This window comes from Myotis myotis, unplaced genomic scaffold, assembly GCF_014108235.1.
Source record: "Myotis myotis isolate mMyoMyo1 unplaced genomic scaffold, mMyoMyo1.p scaffold_m19_p_3, whole genome shotgun sequence".
NCBI classification, from domain to species: Eukaryota; Metazoa; Chordata; class Mammalia; order Chiroptera; family Vespertilionidae; genus Myotis; species Myotis myotis.
Genome location: NW_023416335.1, coordinates 186,985,104 through 187,007,775, shown reverse-complemented (window position 1 = coordinate 187,007,775; position 22,672 = coordinate 186,985,104). Strand labels below are relative to the sequence as shown.

At 41.4% G+C, this 22,672-nt stretch overlaps 1 protein-coding gene across 4 annotated transcripts in view; it reads right to left on the bottom strand.

The window, feature by feature from the left end:
- Positions 1-798: 798 nt before the first annotated feature.
- The window catches only part of GUCY2C (guanylate cyclase 2C), a 91,062-nt gene continuing 69,188 nt past the window's right edge, over positions 799-22,672 (bottom strand). For 2 of the 4 annotated variants that reach the window (XM_036296606.1, XM_036296604.1), the window contains 10 exons: positions 22,501-22,638; positions 21,193-21,281; positions 18,386-18,477; positions 15,779-15,937; positions 11,435-11,627; positions 9,483-9,657; positions 6,927-7,025; positions 5,430-5,524; positions 3,465-3,541; positions 800-2,370 (listed from right to left, as the gene is read on the bottom strand). In XM_036296606.1, the coding sequence (XP_036152499.1) occupies positions 2,196-2,370; positions 3,465-3,541; positions 5,430-5,524; positions 6,927-7,025; positions 9,483-9,657; positions 11,435-11,627; positions 15,779-15,937; positions 18,386-18,477; positions 21,193-21,281; positions 22,501-22,638 (1,292 nt within the window). In that variant the 3' untranslated portion in view covers positions 800-2,195. Of the gene's footprint in view, positions 2,371-3,464; positions 5,112-5,429; positions 5,525-6,926; positions 7,026-9,482; positions 9,658-11,434; positions 11,628-15,778; positions 15,938-18,385; positions 18,478-21,192; positions 21,282-22,500; positions 22,639-22,672 lie in introns of all 4 variants that reach the window. The other 2 variants (XM_036296605.1, XR_004965670.1) reach the window with 2 other exon arrangements.

Here is a 22,672-nt window from a genome sequence, read left to right as displayed (position 1 = left end):
ATCCCATAACCATATTGCTAAGTGGACAAGCTGGACAAGCCGAGGCCACACATCTGTTTAAAGGCAGAGAAATGTTTCACAACCATGTAGGTTCTGTAATAGAAGACAAACATGAGCCTGCTAGTGAGATGTTTCAGCAATGCCCCTTAGCTTTAAAGATGCTTTTGAGTTTTTCTTGTTGATGTTGAAGTTGCTAAATTTGCCTGCTGTCAAGAACATTGCTTTGTACCAAAACCTACTTATCTCTTCACATTTCCCTCTCCCCTTTAGGATTCAAAGCTTGGCAGAGACCATGCTTTTATAATTCCCTGTGCCCAGCTCCTGAAATAAGAAGAGATGCTCCTAAATGAATGACCAAGAATGTTCATGAAACAACTTCATCTCCATGCAGAAAATCTCCTTGTGCAAGATGCTGAGGCAGATTATATACCTCCAGACTCCAAGAAAGGACTCTTGCTGCATATTAGTTCTCAACCTGTAAATCAGGAGATAATTTATTCTATTACCATTTGATTTTCTGCTTTTCCAGGAGATGGAAAAGACAACGTTTCTGCATCTCTGAGTGGTTTCCATGGCAGAAGCCTGGGGAGGGGGAAGTGTTTGAAGTAGTTGTTTTAGTTCTGAAGGTTAACGCCAGAAGTGTTACAAGCTTGTCTTGCTTGCCTTTGCTGATTCCAGTCTGCTAACACCACTTGACTTTTCCATTTCCCCAGAAATTTCAAGCAACTGAGTCGTGCTGGGATGCCACAAGAAGGGCCCGAGACGGCTGATAGATTGCAGGAAAGGGATATCTGCAGAGTTTGAAGTTCTGTGTCTTTATAGTTAAACAGGATTTTGACTTTATCCCAGACCTCAGATAGCTGCAGGCCCTGCCTCCTGTGGTAGAGGCCTAGACAAAGTCTCCTCAGGTGGGGCAGCGGTACGGAATGTCAAGGTTCTTAGCCCTGAGCAGCTTTGCTCTGCTTCCGTGTGGGTGGATTTAGGCAGCTTTTCAGGGAGCACAAGATGGGGCTGGTGCACTTCAGGAAAATGGGAGGAATAGGTGGAAACACATACACAGACTCAGTAAGCTTTCAACTATTAACTATAGGGTGTCCCCCAAAAGCATACACACACACTGAATAATTAGAAAGGCAGTGTTTATTAAAATACACTTCATTTTCAAAATTGAGCTATCAGTTGTTAAAGTGTATATATATATATTTTGGGGACACTCTGTATATATTAACCCTAATTATAGCATATCAATCCTAATATACAGCATATTTTCTGCAAAAATTATGAGTTAAATAAAATTTAATGGAGATAAGATACTTAAAATATAATTTACAATTTAAAATATCCTATCAATCATGAATACAGAAGAAAAAAGTGCCAGTAAAGAAAACAAAAACAATATAAATGAAATGAGAACAAAACTCCGCAACTTCGAGATAGTACATCCATTCCTCTTTCCCAGGTTGAAGCTCCCTGAAGCAAGTGATCAGGCTCCAGGGGGAAAAGTAATTTACTTTTCCAGAATGTTCCAGAATATTCTTATAAAATGTTCCAGACAGGCAGCCAAAGCTTGTAACTGGAACCCAAGTTCGGCTGTCTGCCACCACAAAAACCAAACTTGTGAGAGATGCTGATGAAAAAAGAAAGAGGTTTTATTCAAGTGCCGGTCACCTGAGGAGATGGGGGACTCTTGCCACAACGCCCAGCTCAACATCTCAGAGCAGGCAGGGGTTTTAACGAGGAGGGAGGGGGAAAGCAGAACAAAGAGACCAAGGGGTGAAAAGTTCTCTACGTGCAGGCCACATGGTCCATTCCAATAAGGACCTCGAAACTGGTCAAATGATGGTCTGTGTGTGTCACCCTGGTCTTTGTCATCCTGGTTCTATAGTTGAAGGTCAGCAAATCGTCCGGAACTGGGATGACTGAAGGTCGGAGTCTGTATCTGAAGTCAGTTCCTAGAATTCTTATACAAACACGCTTTTATAAGTTATAGATCAGGCAGAGTCAATATTTATAGAAACAAATAGAATGGTGGGTGGGTTAGGTGGGTTACGATACCCACTGTTAGAGGCTCAGTAAGAGGTATCTGAGTCTTGTATTCCACTGAGGTCTCCGGGAAATGGAGGCTTCGGGACTCTGGAGGTCGCTGCCTGAGGGCATCTGTTCTTCATTTACCTGAGTCCTTGGGCCTCATAGGTTTAGAAATAGGTGGTCTCCTTGTCTGTGGTGTTCAGCTGCAAGTATTCCAGAGAGCCTTTTTTGTAGCTGGCTACACGCATGGGTCTTCGGTTTCTTATCCCCGCAGTCTGTCTTTTCTGCAAAGAGTTGGCAATCATGTCTGAAAACTCAGCCTGCAAGCGCTGTTGATTCTCCCTGGGAAGTGAGTGGGGAGGGAAAATAGAACTTCTCAGCAACTCATACAGAATATTTCTTTGCTCCAGAACAATCCGCTCAGTTTACCCAGCACTTATCAAAGGCTTCTTCTGTGCTAGACACAGGAAGTCTGATAAACAGACTTGCCTCGGATGACCATACGGGACTGTTAGCCTGCTCTTGTGCAGTTGAATATATAGAAAAAGCAGAATATATTTCAAACTGAAAACTGTTATTTCAATTTCAAAGTGAAACACCATGCTGCTCGAACTTGGAAGCGCTGTTAGGTTCACCCATGCCACTGCAGGGAGGGGGCCAGAAGCCAGAACGATGCTGGGCCCCTGCAACCCAACCTTGAAAACGTGTTGGTCCCACACATTCCTAGGAGTGTCTGGGGAGGACTCGGAATGAATGGAGGGTTTCAGGAATTTGGAATGGACGTGGAGCAATCCTAGGAAGAGGCCAGGTCCCCTGGGCCCCAGGGAAGACCTGGGTGGTTTTGGCATCTATAGGCTTGCCATCTGTCTGGGTCCAACATCTAGGAGTCTGCAAGACGGGGTTTCTCTACCATAGCCAATGCCACAGCAACAGCCACGTGACTGACTGCAGCAACCACTGTGCAACTTGGTGACCATTTGAGTCAGCTTTAGGGGAACTGAGACTGTCAGACCTGGAACCTGTCTTCCTCATCTCAGGGAGGACATACATTCCCTGAAGACCCAGAACCACAGCCCCGGGGATGGGGTAGATCCCGTTTTCAACATGTGGCCTAGCAGAGAGCTGCAGACAGAGGTGGAGATGCAGAGTGCCCCTTCGCCTCCGGCGTGCTTTACTCTTATCAGCACCAGACACGCAGGAAGTGAGCTCTCAACCGTCCTCTGTTCTCCTGGGCATGCCTGGAATACCCAGCTTCTAGCAGCCAGAGAAGGGAGGTTTCTAAACTTCTCACACATGTAGTCCTCACATTTAATACATCATTGACACTGTCAAAGCACTTGCCAAAAATCAAGTCTGATTGATACGTTGGCTGTACGAAGCCCAACTTACAAAGCCAAGACCTCCACTCCCCTCCCCCGCCACAGCCAGCAGCTTACACAGTAGGAGGGGCTGGTAGGTTGTACTCTTGGTCCTTCATCCCAGTCAGCCAGTAGGTGGTCTCGGTTCCTTTTCCCTAGTGAGACGGGAGAGGTGAGAACCATGGAGGCCAATGAGACAGTTCAGTTCTAGCCCACTGTTCTGACAAGTGTCTGTTTCTAAGAAACATTTCCCCTCTGAGTTCCTCATCAGTGCCTATATTTCAGTGCAGCGTACCTTCCTGGTATGATCTGCCTTACATATGGACAGAGCTTATTTCCAAATGCCTCTTATTATTTTTATTTTGTTGTTGTTAATCCTCACCCGAGGATATTTTTTCCCTTGATTTCTAGAGAGAGAGAGAGAAACATTGATGTGAGAGAGACACATCGATTGGTTGCCTTCTGCACAAACCCTGGCTAAGGCCAGGATTGGAGCCTGCAACCAAGGTACATGCCCTTGATAGGAATCAAACCTTTGACCTTCAGTCCACGGGCTGACGCTCTAAACACTGAGCCAAACCAGCTAGGGCTCCAAGTGACCTTTTAGAAACAAGTCTCTTGCCCTTGCTGGTAGCTCAGTTGGTTAGAGCATTATTCTGATACGCCAAGGTTGTGGGTTCAAGACCCAGTCAGAGCACATACAAGAATCTACCAATGAATGTATAAATAAGTGGAACAACAAATTGATTTCTCTCTTTCTCTTTCTCTCTCTAAAATCAATAAAAACAAGTCTCTCAATCACCAGACATGTTTCCTTCAGAGTCCCCAAAGATTTTAAAATATCACTATGACAACATCACAAGAACTCTAAATTAAAAAGGAAGAAAATTCATCTAAAGTTCTGTTATGCCAACAAATCTGACTGGTTTTCATTATCCACATTTTCTTCTGGCTCATTTTGCCATGAAATTTGCCACAAACGTTTTGCCACAGTTTCCCCACCTAAAGTGTGTAAACTATAAACACATGTGCATCATAATAAATACTTACTGACATTTTTCTGGGCCCATCTGGAGGCTATAAAATGAATGGAAACTTACTGAAAATCCTGGTTTTGCTAGAGCTGGTATTTGAAAGTGGATGGATATATATAAATATATATATATATATATATATATTTAAAATCACTCATCTTTAAAAATAGCGGGTTTTTTAATGTTTTTGAATTGTAGTAATCCATAAACCGCTTCTATCTGGGGAGAAATGCTTGGTGTAGAAAATGTATTAATGTATTTCTGGAGGATTAAAAAGTGAGTGTGATGTTAGGACCCTAATACATAAAAGGAGGCTTAAGTTGCAACCACAGAGTAAAGGCTAGAAGCGCTATGGCTACTGGGGACAGATGATCTTACTGGCAATAGTTGGCTGCAGACCAATTGTGAAAAGATTGTAATGACCTTCAGAAAGCAGCCTGAGGGCCAAGTGGAGGCATTTGGTGGCTTTGGAGGCCAGCTTGCCATCTCTTGTCCAGAGCTTTGAATGATAAAGCAACTGGCTGGAGAGGTGGCCTTAGAGCTGCAGCATCTTGAAGTAAGAGCAAGGACAGCATCTTGAAGTAAGAGCAAGAACGCAAGGAGACAGGGACATTGACTGTAGTTAAATTACTCCTGGACGGGACCGTGGCTCTTGGGTATGGAGGAGGAATTGGGGGCAAAAGTTGGGTACCTGTGGAAGAAATGGTGGCAGCATTTTATGACATAGTGGTCATAGTTCAGAACATGAAAAGGGCTCGTTGAAGTAAAGAGAGGCTGAGTTCACATTCTTTGGCGGTGGCTTCTCCTACATGGGATAGTGGGTGCCCATCGTGGGGATGGTCAGTGATCATCACAGGGACAGAGGGGGATCCATGCAGGGAGTACAGAAAAGGATTCTTCATCGTATGTTTCCCAGTATTACTGACCATTGGGTGTCCAGTCTCAAAGGAAGTGGCCCCTGGGGGGGTGTGAGTGGCTTTTCTGGGTACTGTCTCTGTGGGTCCCTCACCTTTAAGTACGTTTCTCCTCTCACTTCATACAAGAACTGGCACTCGGTTCTCTTCAGGATGGCTATGGTGGAGCCACTCACATGGATTCTCAAGGCTGGAAAAGCAAAACAGATCAATGAAAATCTGGTCCATTTGAAATCTGTTATATGGCCACATTTGTTTTCCCTTGATTCCGGACATTCACTTTAGATGTTCTTGATGGCTCAGATATTTTAGTGAAAGAACAATTAAAAACACACCCAGTGCAATAAATATCACACGTGGGAACACAGAAGGTCTGGCACTGTTTTCCGGGTGCTGAGTGATGGAGCTCCGGGGTTGTGCTCCATGGATTCTCATTCCAGCTCAGAGTAATAGCCCCAGGACCTTGTTTTAGATTTAGCTTGTGGTGCTGAGCTTGAGAGCTGGCATGTGGGTCCCCACGTAAAAGTCCCAATAAGTAGCCAAAGTGTTGGTGACAAGGTAAAGATTCAGGAGACAGTTATAGGGTCTTGATTTTCTCAAATTTTACTCTTCTGGGATATTGCTATCTTCCTGACAACTAAGTGGTGAGGATTTACTTCCATCCCTCAGTCCATTGCTGTATATCACCTTTCCCATTACGGGTGCCACAGACAATAACAATAGTAAGAATAATAGCACCCCCATATTGTATGCCTACCATCTATCAGAGGATTGCTAAGTGATTAACATATATCCTCTCCAATCCTTCCAGCAAGGTTGGTATCCTATTCTCAAATTTTTGATGCCTAGGAAAATGAGGCAATTCCCCGACTACCTTAACACAGACAGTGATTTGCATAGTTATTATTTTAACACAGGTCTTATAAACCTATTCTTTCCTTTACATCATGATTTTCCAGTATAAACCAGTATCAGATTGTCAGTAAATTGCCAAAATACTGTTCTAACAACTATATTTTTGCAATGTCTGGCCACATCTACCAATGCTTTTATTCACTCTTGTATATATTTCTGTTACTATCACTGTCATCAATATTTATTTAGCATCTACTACATGCAATACACAGTGCCTCTACCTTGCTAGGCAAATGCAATATAGGTTTTTGCAGATAACAAATACATTTTTCTTTACTAAAACCAATTCCCAGGAAAACCAAATAAAAGAGAAATAGGAAAATGAACCAAGTTGTATACTCCATACCTAGCCTACTGATTTTTTTTTTTAACTTACATGGATCTCTGCTAAAGTTAATGACTATTCCAGGTAGAGCATGCCTGAATGCATTGCTAAATAAACCCAAACCAATAGAAGCGACCTAAAACTGAGCCAAAGGAAAGAATAATGATCAGTAAACAGTTGCAACAAAAGCAAATGTAGCAAGGCCTGGAATGACAGTCTTGTGGTCATTCAATGTGAAGAAGGGCCATTCATTCATCATCTCACTGGCACTTCTTGTGCACGTTATCCTACAATTCCCTCCTGCTGAAAGACAGAATCTTTGTCCTCTAAGAAACACAATCTCCCTTCTTACGGAGGCCAGTGGATTCCATCCTAGAGGCTGTGTTGACGGTGTCTCCAAATAGGCAATAACGAGGCATCTTGATCCCCACGACGCCCGCGGCACAGGGACCTGGAAAGGGCAGAAAGCAGGAAGTGGAGGAATGGAAATCACAGAGGAATGAAGGTGCCACCATGCTGAATACTCCACTTGATGGAGGCATGTCTGAGGGTGTGAATAATGACCTCGAATGAAGAATGTATTCAATGAGGGAAACATCATTATTCAACCAATGCATGCTTTCAGAAAGTATTTTGCTCTGGCATAGAAAAGTACATTTGCACAAAGCAAGAAGGCATCAGATCCAGGCTGAAAGGTGGGAAGTCATTCTGAATATTTTCAATAGAAGCTGTAGGATGAAGCCTATCCCAGTGTTTGCTCACTGTGCTGAGCCACACAGCCCTGAGCTCTGAACTGCCGGAGGTCCCAGTACACTTGAAGGCTCAATGGCCCAAGTTTGTCTTATTTTACTTTGATTTAGTAGGGTAGCATTTCTTGGATCAATGTCATGATGATGGAAGACCCAAAAGACAAGGATCTGGCAGAACTTTCCCTGAGCATTTCATGTGCCATGTGAATGCAGCGGATTGGGGGAGCACAAGAACATTCCAGCAAAAACAAAGCCGAGGAAGACTGTGCACTGTGTATACCAGGTGGGGAGGAAGGGTTGTTTATACAAGTATTTGTGAGGAATGACTGAATGCAAGGGGTTAAAGATTTTAGAGGTTAAAGATTAACTCAGAAACTACAAAAACAGGCGTTGGATAGAAGTAACTACTGGTCTTCTAGTTTGGCTGATTTCTAGTTGGGTTTTGATGTATGTAAGTTGAGTTTCTTTCTAGATTTATCCTATAAACGTTGTGTTTATGATTAAAAAAAAAATACAAAATACTGGACTCCCCCTGAGTGCTGAGCTTTTCCCTGTTAGGTTGGGTATAAAATAAACAAAAGATAAGCAAACAGAAAAAAACAAACAGACAGAAGAATAACTCCAGCAGGAAAGGTACAGCAGAGGCAGCTGCTAGATGAGATTTCTGATCTGGGCCTTAGGTCTTGTCACAAGTGGCTCTTCAGAAACGGAGTGATAACACCGAGGAGGGCCTGGACATGGGAAAATCCTTGCAGATATTAGTTAGTCTTGTTTTCAGCTATTAGTATTTAACTTTGACACTTCCATTTCTTAGGGTTAAACCCTAGGATCGTACCTAGATAGTAGGTATGCGTGCCTACTATCTATCCTTATTTCAGCCCAATAAGGTAGCGCTGGGGCCCTGGTAGTCCGCTCAGACCTTGAGGGAGAGAGAAGGGGCCAGGACCCAGAGCTCCAGTCTCTCTGACTTGGTTCGGTCAGACCTGCTGCTGTTCCTTCCTCTGCCGATTTGCAATGGCTCAAAACAGACAGAATGCTGTTGCTGGCTGAAGAGATGCCCAGCAAGTTCCCTCGTGTGTATATGGAAACATCTAAGACATTTGGCTGTGGACACATTCGGGGAAGGCTACAGCTGTGTTCCTGGGCAGTGAACACGTGGTAGCAGTTTTTAACGTCTATTGACTGTCACTTTGAGAATCTCACTGATTTCTTAATCAATCAGTATTTACTGCCAGGCTTTGAGACAGGTGCTGTGGATGCAGGATGACTTTTGTAAATGCAGTTGTCTGGTCCTGGCCACAAAGCCTGGAGCGATCTCTCCGGTTTTCTATACTGTGGCTCTTCTGCAAGGCTTGAAGGCAGAAAGAGGAGCAATGACAAGAAATTACAGGGAGATGTGAGTTAATTTAACACAGGAAAGACTGTCTTCTGATTACAAATATTTAATAATGGAGTGACGTGGCTTTGGATGCAGTGAGTTTTCAGGAAATCCTGGAATTGTTCTAAAAGTGGATATGAAATTACTAGTACTTATCTTGGAACCTGTAAAGATAATCTATGTCCTATGAAGGATTAATCTAGATAATTTCTGAGGTCCTTTCCAACTATGTTTTTCTAGAACAATTGTAACTCATCTTTTCAAATCTCTACATTCAAGGGTGAGTAACTTTCATGGTTTTTGAAGTGGCTCATGTGCTTTCTGTACCAATGAGAGGGGTGGGTGTAGGGGGCATAAATGCCCTTTTATTATAAGAATTTGACCAGCCATCCCCTCCCCACCCTCATAGATAGTCTAATCCATTTAAGATACCATAATATTTTAGTGGGGGAAAATACTGAAGTTGGAGGCAGGGGAGAGGGAGGGAATGGGAAGGAGATAAATGAAACACTAAATATAGTGACTTAACCAGGAAATCTGGAACTTGTTATTTTAGGATGTGGTGATGTTTATCATTCTAGGAGTCAAAGGTGTTTCCTAGAACTCTCTAGGGATGGGTCTAATTATGTCAGGATGTGTCATGGACCTCATTTTTGGCAGACAGATCCAAGAGTAAACCTCATGTGAACACTGATCACATTTGAAGACTCTACACTTTCTGATTTAGTGGGTGCACAGAGATACATATGGTTCCCATTTGCTACAATGCTCAACCCCATACCAGAGTGAACTCCAATGCGAATCCAGATCGGGAGGCCGGGAAGATGCTCCAGCTCGAAGGTCCCCATGAAGCTGAGAATATCCAAGGCCATCTTGGCAATGTCCACTGCGTGCCGATTGCCGTTTCTCTTAGGCAAGCCGCTAGCTACCATGTAGGCATCACCAATGGTTTCCACCTGTGAACACAGTTTCTGATCAGTGAAGCTGCCCCTTCAAAAGGCACAAGAAATTAAACATAAGCAGTTAATCACATGTCAAATACAAAAAAAAACCCTCAGTATGAGCCCTGTACACTTTTTCTGGGACCAGTTTAAGAGCACTTCTATGCTCATTTCTTTAGGGTTTCTATAGTCTAGTAAAATGGATGATAAAATAGCTGTAGATGTTTTTATGTAAGTACTTCACAATAATGTAAATCACCCAGAGGTGTTGACAATTTTACAAATGTTTAAATAATCTGAGTAGCTATATATTGTTTTAGAAAGACCTTTATTTACGAGAAAAGTCATTTTCAGCACTTTACCAATTTTCACATACTATTTGAAAAAAAAAATTGTAGTTTTTTCCAAGATAAAATACACATTCTTGTAGTATAGGGACTCTACACACTTTTCTTATAATAAGTAGTAGATTTATATTAACCGTACTGTATAAACATTATTCTTTGATAAATGTCCTCTCCTCCCTTTTAATTTTATTTTCACAATCACATGTATAGTTCACGTTTATTGGTTAGTTAACTTCTTTTTGTCATATATCTCTAAAATGCATAATCATTTTCTGTCTAACAAGGGCTATTGTTAATATGGCTTTCTAAGGATTGGGCTAAGACAAACCCTAAAAGGGGAGTCCTCTCTGTGAGTAATAACCTGTATGACAGAGTATTATAGTAATGAGTTCTAAGCTTTACTCAAGGACACAGTGTTCCAGGCATATTGTTTATCTAAATAATCTTTACAATAACCCATTGAGGTGGGTATTGTTATCATCCCATTTTACAGATAGGCAAACTGAGACCTGATGAAGTTAAATATATTTTAAGAGATCACATGGTTCGTAAGGGGCAAATTGGGATTTGAATGAAGAGAGCTATTTCTAAAGCTACTTGTTCCATATGGTATGCTGCTTTTCTAACATGAGAATGTGGGAATTCAATTCCCCTTTACTCTTCTGACTCAGACTTAATAGCCTAGAACTGGTCAGCATGCCAGTCAGGTAATAGATCCAGTTGTGAACTTGTAGAAAGTTCTCTCTCTTCTTCTGTGGTCTTTTTTTATTATTTATTTTATTTTTTTTATTGATTTTTTACAGAGAGGAAGGGAGAGAGATAGTTAGAAACATCGATGAGAGAGAAACATCGATCAGCTGCCTCCTGCACACCTCCTACTGGGGATGTGCCCGCAACCAAGGTACATGCCCTTGGCCGGAATCGAACCTGGGACCTTCCAGTCCGCAGGCCGAGGCTCTATCCACTGAGCTAAACCGGTCAGGGCATGTGTTTTTTTCTGAATGATGCTGCTATTTCAACAAGATATTCCTGTTCTACTTATTATAACTCTAGTGTCTTGCAATTAGCCTGAACACTATCCATTTTTTGAAGATGATTTAAGAGGATATAATTTTCTCTAAATTTAGTACCCAAAATTCATTCCTGCTGAACTTTATGTTGTTGTTTTTTTCAAACTACTTAAAGTCATATAGTCATTTTGACTTCTGGCCCTTCTTTTTTTTTTTTTCTTTTATTGTTTAAAGTATTACATGTCTTCTTTCCCCCCCAACTTTTAGCCCTTCTTATTCTTTTACTTCCCTTCATTTTGAGCTCAGATTCAACCACTGATGCATTAAATCATAATTTAGGAAGGACAAGACCTGAGAAGTAACAGGAACAACCAATTCTGGCTCTGCTGACCTGGGGCCTCAGGTTCGTCTCAGCCTGTTAGGTGAGGTGGTTACCTTGTACACGTCATGGTGATCGAGAATGTGGTCAAAGCTCTTATAGATGTCATTCAGCATGTCCACCACTTCCATGGGGGTGCTGTATTTGCAGATAGTGGTGAAACCTACGATGTCACTGAAGTAGATGGTAACTTCCTCATATAGTTCAGGCTCCACAATGCCTTTCTCCTTCAGGGACTTAACCACTAGCCTAGATGAAAGGAAAAAATTTGCCATCAACTTTAGTAAATTTTTTTTCTTCTCTTACATAAATATTTAAGACAGTAGTAACAGTCCACCAGGAATTTTAGAATATGGGATTGCCAGTAAACTGGGTGGCTAGGAAGCAAAGATAAGTTGCATATACCATATATTACATACATACACATATAATACATGCATTTGAACTCAGATGACTATAAGCAGGTTCAGCATTAACTTAGTACTTGACTGTTGAACCTAATACACATATACACATGCTACTACATAACATTCTTGCCCACTTTTTACCTCTCTACTCATAGTTTCTTCTAGACATAACTCTATATCCAGAAGCTGAGAGGGAGAGTGTGTCATTAATGTAAGGGCTTGAGTGACTATAGCTATCAGATCTTTCTCATCATCAGAATCAATGGTTTTACCTCCTTGACATATTTAACATGACATTGTTATCACTATGAAGGAATATGCACTTAAAAATGAACTTGTATGTAGTATGAACCAGAATTTATTTGATATATTCTGAACCAGATTTGGGTTCTTTAAAAAGCAAAGCCAATTACCATGTAAACAAGTTAAAATTATGCTAAAACTGAAGAAGTCAAGTAGGAGCAACTTAGAATATCTTTGTTGAAGAGATATAAAGAGCAGTTTATCAGACTCAGAATTAAGAGAGAAGAACTACAAGAAGGGGCTGCATATTCCCTTATGTGCCAGGTGACTTTTCATTTCCCCCAGCCCCATCATGAGCTGCATGCTCCCCATCCGCTCTTGGGGTCACTCTGTAAAGCAGCAGTTCTCAACCTGTGGGTCGCGACCCCTTTGGGGGTCAAACGACCTTTTCACAGGGCTTGCCTAAGACCACTGGAAAACATATATAATTGCATATTGTTTTTGTGATTAATCACTATGCTTTAATTATGTTCAATTTGTAACAATGAAAATACATCCTGCATATCAGATATTTACATTGCGATTCATAACAGTAGCTAAATTACAGTTATGAAGTAGCAACGAAAATAATTTTTGGTTGGGGGTCACCACAACATGAGGAACTGTATTAAAGGGTCACGGCATTAGGAAGGTTGAGAACCACTGCTGTAAAGGATCTGAGTATGGAACCACTAGAACCAGAACCTGGAAGCTGGGAGGTACCATAGAGGTCATTGAGAAGAAATCCCTTATGTTCACAGATGAGAAAGCTGAGGCTTACAAGTATGACTTTTACAAGGTCCCACGGCCACTGAGAGCAGAGCCAGTCTAGAACTCAGCAACACCTACCCCTTCAGGGCTTTTGTTGCTCAGCACCTCCCCAACCCCACCCCCCAAGGCCTGGGACTGTCGGGGAGCTGGGGGAGGTCTGGAGCATGCTGACTGTGGTAGGAGAAGAATGTCAAGCACTTTCCCAGAAAACAGCCCATCAAACACAGAAATTACTTGGAGAACCTCCGGAGCTTGGAAGGAAGAAGTTTTCCCGCTGGTGCAGTGAGGGAACTCAGGACCTTGGATAAACAGCCGTTCGGTGCGGCCATTTGGATGAGCAGGGGCACCTCTGGGCTGGTTGTTCTTGACGTGCCCAGTGTAAGGGTGCAGATTATTTTTGGAGGCCACCTTGATGTAATGATAAAATTGGATATTTCCCATCCTCACACTTCATTTTACTGATTATATCTGAAAAGTCCTATGAGCTTGGAAAATAGCGTGCGCGTGAGAGAAACTGGTATTCAGATAAATGATGGAAGAACTATAATCTCACACGGTGAGCTTTCATACACAGGTTGTTGCTGACACAGAATTAGTTGTACAGAGTAGATGTTTTTGAAGAACTTCTCAAAGAAGAAAAACCTTCTATTTTAATCTGTTTAAGAACCCCAAAGGGAAGGGTTCAAATAAGTGTTAAAGTAGTGATCTGGTTCCTACATGCAGTCTTAAGTTTATTAATAATTTTGCTGTAAATATTTCTGTTTTATTCTTCTAGTTACTGTTGGTTTTCTTTTACAAATACAAAGAGTTTTTACATAAATGACGGAAGTGAGTTGCACTGGAGTCATGGTGTGTTGCAGCTATTGAAGAGATTTGTGTTCTATAACCTTGGCAATCCAATAAAAACATTTACCATCTCGTGGTCAAAGTGGCACATTCAAGCAAAGGGAAGAAAAGAAAACCGAGGTGGTGAGCTAGTTGTCTGCAATCATTTGAGTGACGTTCTTGGTTAAAAACACACTGATGATGACACCCTGGAAAGGCAGCCAGGTAACCAGGGTCTTGTTTTTGTTACAGAGTTAAAGGCCAGGCAAAGAATGATGCATTATGTAACTAACATTCATGGAGCGCTGACAGAAGTTGCCTAACAGGGGTCCAGCTTATTCCCAGGGTGCCATTCCCAGGCTGTTCCTAGGCTCTGTGAGGGCATGTGGCTTCTATATTAGGCTCTCTTGAGGTCTGGATGACTGAACAGAGTATGTGTGTAACTTACTTCTTCACTTATGCTGTAGAAGAGAAACTATGTATTTAGAAAACATCCCGTACAATCTGAAAATCTTTTCTTTACTCATGTAGAACTGATATTTGAAATTATGTACGGGATCAAAATAAAATTATAACTAATAGAAGTTACATATAAAAGTCAGAGCGACTATGTGTAATAACAACAACCACGGATGTTCCAGGCACTGTGCTAAGTATCTTAAATCCTGCACCTTATTTCAGGGGATGCTTTGGAACAGCCTGTGAAGCACAAGGGAAACTGAGCTTAGAGCATTGAGGAAAGTGCCCAAGATCACACATCCACAGTAGGCGGTGGGAACATGATTTGAAGTCAATTTCCATGATTTTATCTAACTGCTAGATTCCCTACATTATCCTTAACCTAATAGGACATTTTATCCTATTTTCATGAGAGGAAAACATAGCTTCTTGCTGTAACAGTTGTACCCACAGTGGTCTTGTCCTACACCTATTTCCTAGCTCTTCACATTTTAATTTCTTGCTTATTAGCTGAGTACCAATACTTACAAAACTTTAAACTGTTTGGTGACCCCAACCTTACTTCCTTTCCCTTCTGTCACAGCTGTTGTATTATTTCATAAAATGGAGGCCGGCCTATACATGCCTAGGAGAGGAGATATCTGATGTGTGGCCTCACCTCCTCCACTAGAAACACTTATACTTCTTGTAATTTGGCTTCTACTTTGAGGTAGAAAGAAAGCAAAGAAACGAATACTTAGTGCCTGAAAGTGCCTTATAGCTCACAGATTCCATTGGAGACTTAAATGTTCATTTCACGGAGGAGAGACCGTGACTTGCTTAAGGTCCCAGACTTAGTAAGAGTGACACTCTTTCTAAGATGTTGGAATCCAGGTCATTCCAACTCCACAGTCAACGCTCCTTCTGTGGCACCACATGGCCACTTGAAAATAACCACTTTTTTTTTAAGTATTTAAAGTGCAAGGGAGCAGAACAAGGGTTAGCAAGATCCATGCATTTTAAAACGCAATCTCTTAAAGAATATGCACCCCTATGTTCATAGCTGTGTTATTTACTGTAGCTAAGATCTGGAAACAGCCCAAGTGCCCATCAGTAGATGAGTGGATAAAAAAAAAAGCTGTGGTACATTTACACAAAGGAATACTAAACAGCTCTAAAAAGGAAGGATCTCTTAACCTTTGCAACAGCATGGATGGACTTGAAGACTATGTTAAGCAAAATAAGCCGGTTAGAGAAAAATAACTATCACATGATCTCACTTATATGTGGAATCTAATGAACAAAATAAACTGATGAACAAAATAGGTCCAGAGGCATAGATACATGGCACAGAATGAGAGATCTCAGTGGGGAAGGGAGAAGTAGAAGAGGAAGAGATTAACCAAAGAACATATATGCATATAAGCATAGCCCAAGGACACAGATAATAGTGTGGGAAAGGCCTGGGGTGGAGCAGGGGCTGGTGGAGGGGGGCAAAAATGGGGAAAAGGGGGATATCTGTAAGATGTATATGAAACAAAAAAGGAATATGCAAAATGTAACAATCCTAAATAGATCAAGAAAAATGATGCTAGGAAAATATGCTGAAGCTTTCAGCTTTAAGTATGAGGCAGAGCTGTGTTGTGGGAAACCACATCAGCAGGACCACTGTCTTACCTTGGGAGCAACATAAAATTTAGTCTGTCAGCTCTGTCCCTCTCTGCCTTGTACAGCTGTGTTCTTTCCTCCACCAGATGTTCCAGATTTCGAGAGTAGAGCTGTAGACGTCGGATCAAGGTGTCCATATAACTTTCACTTTTCTGGTCATGAAAAAGGCTGTGGGTAGTAATATATAAAGAGCTCTTCCAGGTTGTTAAGAAAACATGAACATCCATTATAACTATGGGCAAATATGATGAACAGGTAATTAAACAAAGAAAAAATAAAAATGGCTGACACCTACCAAAAACATTTAACCTCAGGTAAAATGAAAGAAATATAGAAATAAGATTAACAAAAAGAAAGAAAGAAAGGAAGAAAGAAAGAAAGAAAGAAAGAAAAACAAATGTTATAACAATGGTAATCAATGTAGGTAAGAAGAAGGCATATATGCATACAACCTTCCTGGAGGGATAGCTGGTAAAATGTGTCATAGCTTTAAGAATACACATACCAATCAGTTCATTAATTCTGCTTCTAAGAATTATTTTAAGGAAACAATCATGAATGTGCTAAAAGTTAACTACAAAGCAAGTCACAGCATTTTTTATAATGGCAAACATTTGAAAATAACCTAAATGGGTAACATAAAAGTAGTTAAAATATTATGGTACAATGGAGTACTAATGTAGCATTAAATATGAACTAGAATAGTTAAGCACAAAAAGATACTACTTCTCTATTGCTCATGAAAAAGTTCATATAATAGCAAAAATTATACTCTCAGTTTTAATTTTTGAAAACTGGTGGCCATCTACTCACAAACAAATGATGTTTGTACTTTCTTGTTTGCTTATTCATTTTCCAAAATTTTAATAATAAATATTTTACAATAAAGGAAAAACTTTCTTTTAAAAAAAGCTCTAGAGGTGATAAATGAAAGTATATGAGGAGAACCAAGAAAAGCAAAGTTGAGCCTTACATGATCTCCTCAGAATGGAAAGCCAGGATCCTAAAGCAAAAAACCTAGCTCTGAATGATTTTGTTAGACCAAGGAGACTTGGATGAGGTGCCAGCTTTCTGTGACATGAGCCTATGACAAGCCTTGGTGCCGAGCTGGCTTAGAGGCGTGCTGAGCTCCTGCAGAACTGTTGTGGGGATCAGAGATGATGTTGGTAACACATATGGCACAATTGAAGGGGCTGAACAAATCATACCATTTTGTTATTACAACAACAGCGATTATAAATTATAATTTATACAGTCAAGGAGAAGATGGCCTACATCACCATCCCCTTGGGATGTGGAGGGATGATTGTTAAAAATTCAATCCATTCCTGAGTCCCATTGCAGACCTATAAGACTGGAAACTGCTAGGCTTGGGATTAAGAAACAGAATTTTTAAACAAGTTCCCCAGGGAATTTACTAGAAACACCTAGAGTCTAGTTGGTAGAAAGGGCAAGGGAGCAGGTGTAAAGGATGAAGAAGGATATCTTATTTCATGATGAATTGATTTAATTAAACATTTCCTCAACTTTGGCTGCATTTTAAAAAAAATTGGCTGCAAGTTTTAATCATCTAAGGAGCTATTAAAACTCCTGATGTCAGCCTGCTCCCCAGATCAATGACATCAGATTCTCTAGGGTAGACGATCAGGGGCCCAGTTTATTCCAAGAGTTTACATGTCATCTGTCACATGTACAAGCTCATCTGCTCTTAGTAACAGGTTTGTGAAGCGATGAAAAGTGGGCAAGAATTAAATCGCTTATTATTTCCGGCTCCTTTCCCCCAAACGACAGCTTAGATCTACCAAATCAATGACCTCACTTTGATTAACTTCACTCTACTTCTTCTCCAGCCTTGGGCTTTTAGCCTCGTTAAGTATCTGAATGACTTAATGAGAACTACAGAAAGTTAGAGCTGGAAGGAATTGTACAAATGATCTTGTTCAGTCCAATTTTACTAACAAGAAAATTGACACCCAATTAGGATAAGTGTTTTGCCCAATGTCCCACAGCAAGCTATTATTAGATCCTAGTGTAGAAACTGGGTCTCCTCTCTCACTCCAGTGCTATTTTTCTGTCTCTAACAGAAAACACGAGAAATCTAGAATTCAATCTTACTGGATAATTGTGTGTTACTTTTTTAAAAAAATCCTGAATTATAGTCTGATTCATGACTCAAGTCTTAAGGACGTAGGGCCAAAGTTGCTGATCCTAAGATTTATTTATTTTTTTTAAGATTTGAAAAATTTAAGAAACTTGGTGATCTTAAGAATTATCCAGGGACTTTACAGATTTCCAGGACCCATAACAGACTTCTAAATTCTAATTACCTGCAGAAGGGTCAGGGAACTATATTTTTAACAGACATACTTATGATTAGTCAGAATATAGTTTTTAATCAGGCAAGTTTTGCCCTTGAGTATTTAACTTGCCAAGTGATTATTTCCCAGAGAAAATGGTCTGGTAGTCTCCATGTCATTTTAATTTTTCTGAGGTAGGTGCTTCAGTCTGGGGTTTTTCATTAGAATAGGCATTCTCATTCTTAGGTGCCACTGAATGTCAACTATTGTTAGAATAATCCGAAATCGGTGAGTAAAAAAGCAAAAATGTCAGCAATACCCAAATATCTTGGCCAGTGTATTCTCAATTTTCTTGAAATCTGGTCTCTTTTCTGGATCTTCCTCCCAGCAGTTTTTTACAAGTAGATATACCTGGAAGGAAGAAGGGGTGGATTAGCTCAGGGGGTGGAATCCTATCCTATTTTCTTCCAGGATGGGAGTAATTGAGGCAACGACTATTTTAAAAACATCTCAACTCTGACAATGAGGATGAGGTCGCCCAGTTGTCTGCAGTGTATCTCAGGCATCACCATCGGTACCGCCTTGCCTAAGCCCTTCCCTTAGACACTGAATTAATGAAAAAGGTGATATTGATTTGGACAAGGCCAGATTGATGGGAGAGACAAAATCTTTACATGCATTTGCAGGGTGTGTGTTGGGAAGAACAAGAAACAGTTGGGTTCAGTGAGTATGTGACAGTGACTGTCAATGAGAGCGAGGCACTTCAAGCAGCATTTTTAACTGTGGCTAACAGTGGAATTGCCTGGGAGAGTTTACAAAATTTCTTTTTCCCAGGCCCCAACCTAGGAGATTCCGACTTAATTGGTTTATGAAGGAATCTTAGGGCTCTCGGATTTAGCAAACAAAAATATAGAATACCCAGTTAAACTCGAATTTCAGATAAACAATGAATAATTTCTTTAGCATAAGTATGTCCCAAGCATGGCCAAAGGACAATTACATATACATATATATATGTGTGTGTGTGTATATGTGTGTATATATATAATTATTTTCTTCTTTTTTTAAATATATTTTATTGATTTTTTACAGAGAGGAAGGGAGAGAGACAGAAAGTTAGAAACATCTATGAGAGAGAAACATCGACCAGCCGCCTCCTGCACATCTCCCACCGGGGATGTGCCCGCAACCCAGGCACATGCCCTTGACCAGAACCGAACCCGGGACCCTCCAGTCCGCAGGCCGACGCTCTATCCACTGAGCCAAACCGGCTTCGGCTATAATTATTTTCATTACATATTAATATAAAATGTTTATTATAGTATCAAATAATATAATTAGATTATAATTATAATGATATTATAAGATTATACTATAATTATAACTATATTGTAATAAATAATTGCACATAACGTCATAATTATAATGGAATTATTATGATACATAGTCTATATATTATTATTGCATATATAAAAGAGAAGTGAGGAAGGGGAGGTTCAGGGGAAGGTGGAGACATGAGGAAGCCCATGGAAACCTCATCTCACTATCAGTGGCTCGCAGTTTTTGTTGGATCGGAAAGCATGGTGCAAACCATTAGTTAGTTCTTTACTTTAGTCAGAAGTAGGATGACAAATGGTATCAGGTGCAGTCCCTGCCCATGCTCTTTGCCTCGGGGCATCCCCGGGAAGAGCTAGCTATATGCATGGCATAGCCTTGCCTGCCTGCATTCACCACCAGATGATGCCTTTGCCTTGGTACATGATCTGCCGACGGCCTTAAAGAGGCATGGACAAACCCAACCCACAGCCGGGCTGACGCAGCACCGCCCAGTGAAACGAGGGCACTGCCACATCATCTAATTTCAGGCCTGTATTCTATTGGAACCAGCTACTAGATATGAAATCTTTTCTTGCTTCCAATTCCAGAACCATCTGACTACACGAATGAATGGAGGAGGAAGAATGCTTTAGTGGAAAAGGTTTTAGGCAACATGTGGCTGTCCTCAGGCTAGAAAGAAGTGTTGAGAAGGGATATGCTGATGTGTGGGGAGGAATCCCAGCATCCTGAAAATCAGGGTTGGGGGGATAGAATGAGACCAGGATAGGAGCAGTTCTATTTTAGAACCTTGGGGATACAACCTGCCTTTAATATTGAAATAGAGAAAAGAAGAGTAAGAACGGCCCATACACACTCAGCTAGGCTGGCCATAAACCTCACCTGGAAGGATGCTTAGAAATTGAAGGAAAATGTTTCTATCTTTATCCCACAAGGGACAAACAAAAGGTTTTATTTTTAAGACCCTAAAAACTTTTAAAACACGTTATTTACTATCTTTGGGGATTATAAAAGCTCAGATAAAATCCTAAAATAAATTTAGAAACTTTCCCCACAGGCTTTAAAAGCCTTTGCGAGGGATTATTAAAATAAACAAATGCAGAGACAAAAGCTCAATTTCCTTCAGATGAAGAATAAAAGGAGAAAAAGTACCCTTCCCTATTGTTTCCAGATGTTGGCATACTTATTTTTCAATCCCTAGGTGGTATTTACAAGCCTGGCCAGTGTATCACATGGGCATCTTGCTTTGTGAGCTCCTAGGGACTGAGAATGGAACGTGTGCTTAAGGAACCAGCTCTTTCCTGAGTTCAGAGAAGTGGAAACATATAAGGTTAGGGTGGCAGGCTGATGATGGTTCCCGGACAAATGTCCGTGTTCTAACCCCTGGAACCTGTGGATGTGACCTTATTTGGAAAAAGGGTCTTTGCAGATGTGATTACCTTTGGAGTCTTGACTTGGGGAGATTATTCTGGATTATCTTGGTGGGCCCAAATGCAGTCACAGGTATCCTTATATAGGAGGCGGGTAGAGGGAAATTAGAAAAGGAGAGGAGAGAAGAATGTGACTACCACCAATCAGAGATTGGGGTGTTTGGGCCACAAGCCAAGGAATGTCAGCCAGCAGAAGCTTCTGGAAGTAGCAAGGAATGGACCCTCCCCTAGAGCCTTTAGAAGGAGCATGATCTTGCTGACAATTTATTTCAGACGTCTGGCCTCGAACAAATACATTTCTGTTGTTTTAATCCATGAAGTTGTGTGTGGTAATTTGTTACAGTGGCCCAGAGAAACTCACTTCCAGCTCCTTCTCCTCGGCAGTTTCCAGGAACAGATCTGGGCGGAAGGGCTTCACTCCATTGGAACTCTCCACTCTGAAAATCTTCTCTGATGGAACAAGAGTAATTCAATTACAAGAGAGAATGCAGCATGCGGAACGTGGAGCAGCGGTCAGATTCCGAACTGGCTCACCGACTCCGATGGGCCAGCGAGAGTGCTGCCGTGCCTCGGCCAGCAGTCGGCAGAGGGATGCCGAATGAGCCACCAGGTTAAGGGGTCTCATACCCACCTAAACCCAGGAGGCTATCTCTCAAATTAAGGCCACTCACCCTATGAAACTCAACCCAGACACCACTGCCTTCAGTGGGCTTCCTCTGACCAAGACTCTAGCCTGCAATCCTGACATCCCTAGTCACCCCTCCCCCCAGACAGTTAAGAGTTGGCACAAGTAAGTGCTCAGTAAGTGAATGGAATGAAATATTGAACCACACCCCCCCCCAAGGCCCCAAGGGGACATGTGACAAAACTATAGTCAGTGGTGGCGAGCCTTTTGAGCTCAGCGTGTCAGCATTTTGAAAAGCCCTAACTTAACTCTGGTGCCGTGTCACATATAGAAGTTTTTTGATATTTTCAACCATAGTAAGACAAAGATTTATATTTTTGATATTTATTTTATATATTTAAATGCCATTTAAAAAAGAAAAATCAACCAAAAAAATGAGTTCGCCTGTCACCTCTGACACGCGTGTCATAGGTTCGCCATCACTAGTATAGATCTTAGTAGGAACTAAAATATGTATGCCCCACTTCGGTGATCTAGTTCAGGTGTTAGACACATGGCTGTTAGAAATCAGAAGGAAAGAGGGAAATTATAAGGGGAGATTCTTTTTAAAAAAATACATTTTTATTGATTCCAGAGAAGAAGGAAGAGGGAGAGAGAGATAGGAACATCAATGATGAGAGAGAATCATTGCTCAGCTGCCTCCTGCACACCCCCTACTGGGGCAACCTGGGCATGTGCCCTGACCGGGAATTGAACCATGACCTTAACCAGAGCCACACCTGCTGGGCGAGGGAAGATTCTTTAACTAACAGTAACACTGATGGTAGTGACACTTGGCAGTGGTGTATTGTTTTACTCTCTTCAGAGCACTCAACATTCATTCATCTAATCCTTCCAAAACCCCTGTGAAATAGGTAGTGCAGATATGCCATTGCTTTTACAGCTGAGGGACAGAGATGCGGTCACACAGATCAGGGTCCCTGTCAGTCAAGAATGCAGGTTGGCCAGCTCCCAGTGGGGCAGATGAAAGGTTCAGACTCTTACCATTCTGGTCGCGGCAGCACTGCGTGTAGAAGGTTTCCCTCCGCATGATGATCTCCTGTGCGATGATCCCGTAGCTGTACACGTCCCCTTTCTGAGAGATGCTGGCTTGACGGAGGTGCTCTGGGGCTGTCCACAGGTCTGGGCATTCAGCATGGAGATTGCAAAGTTAAGG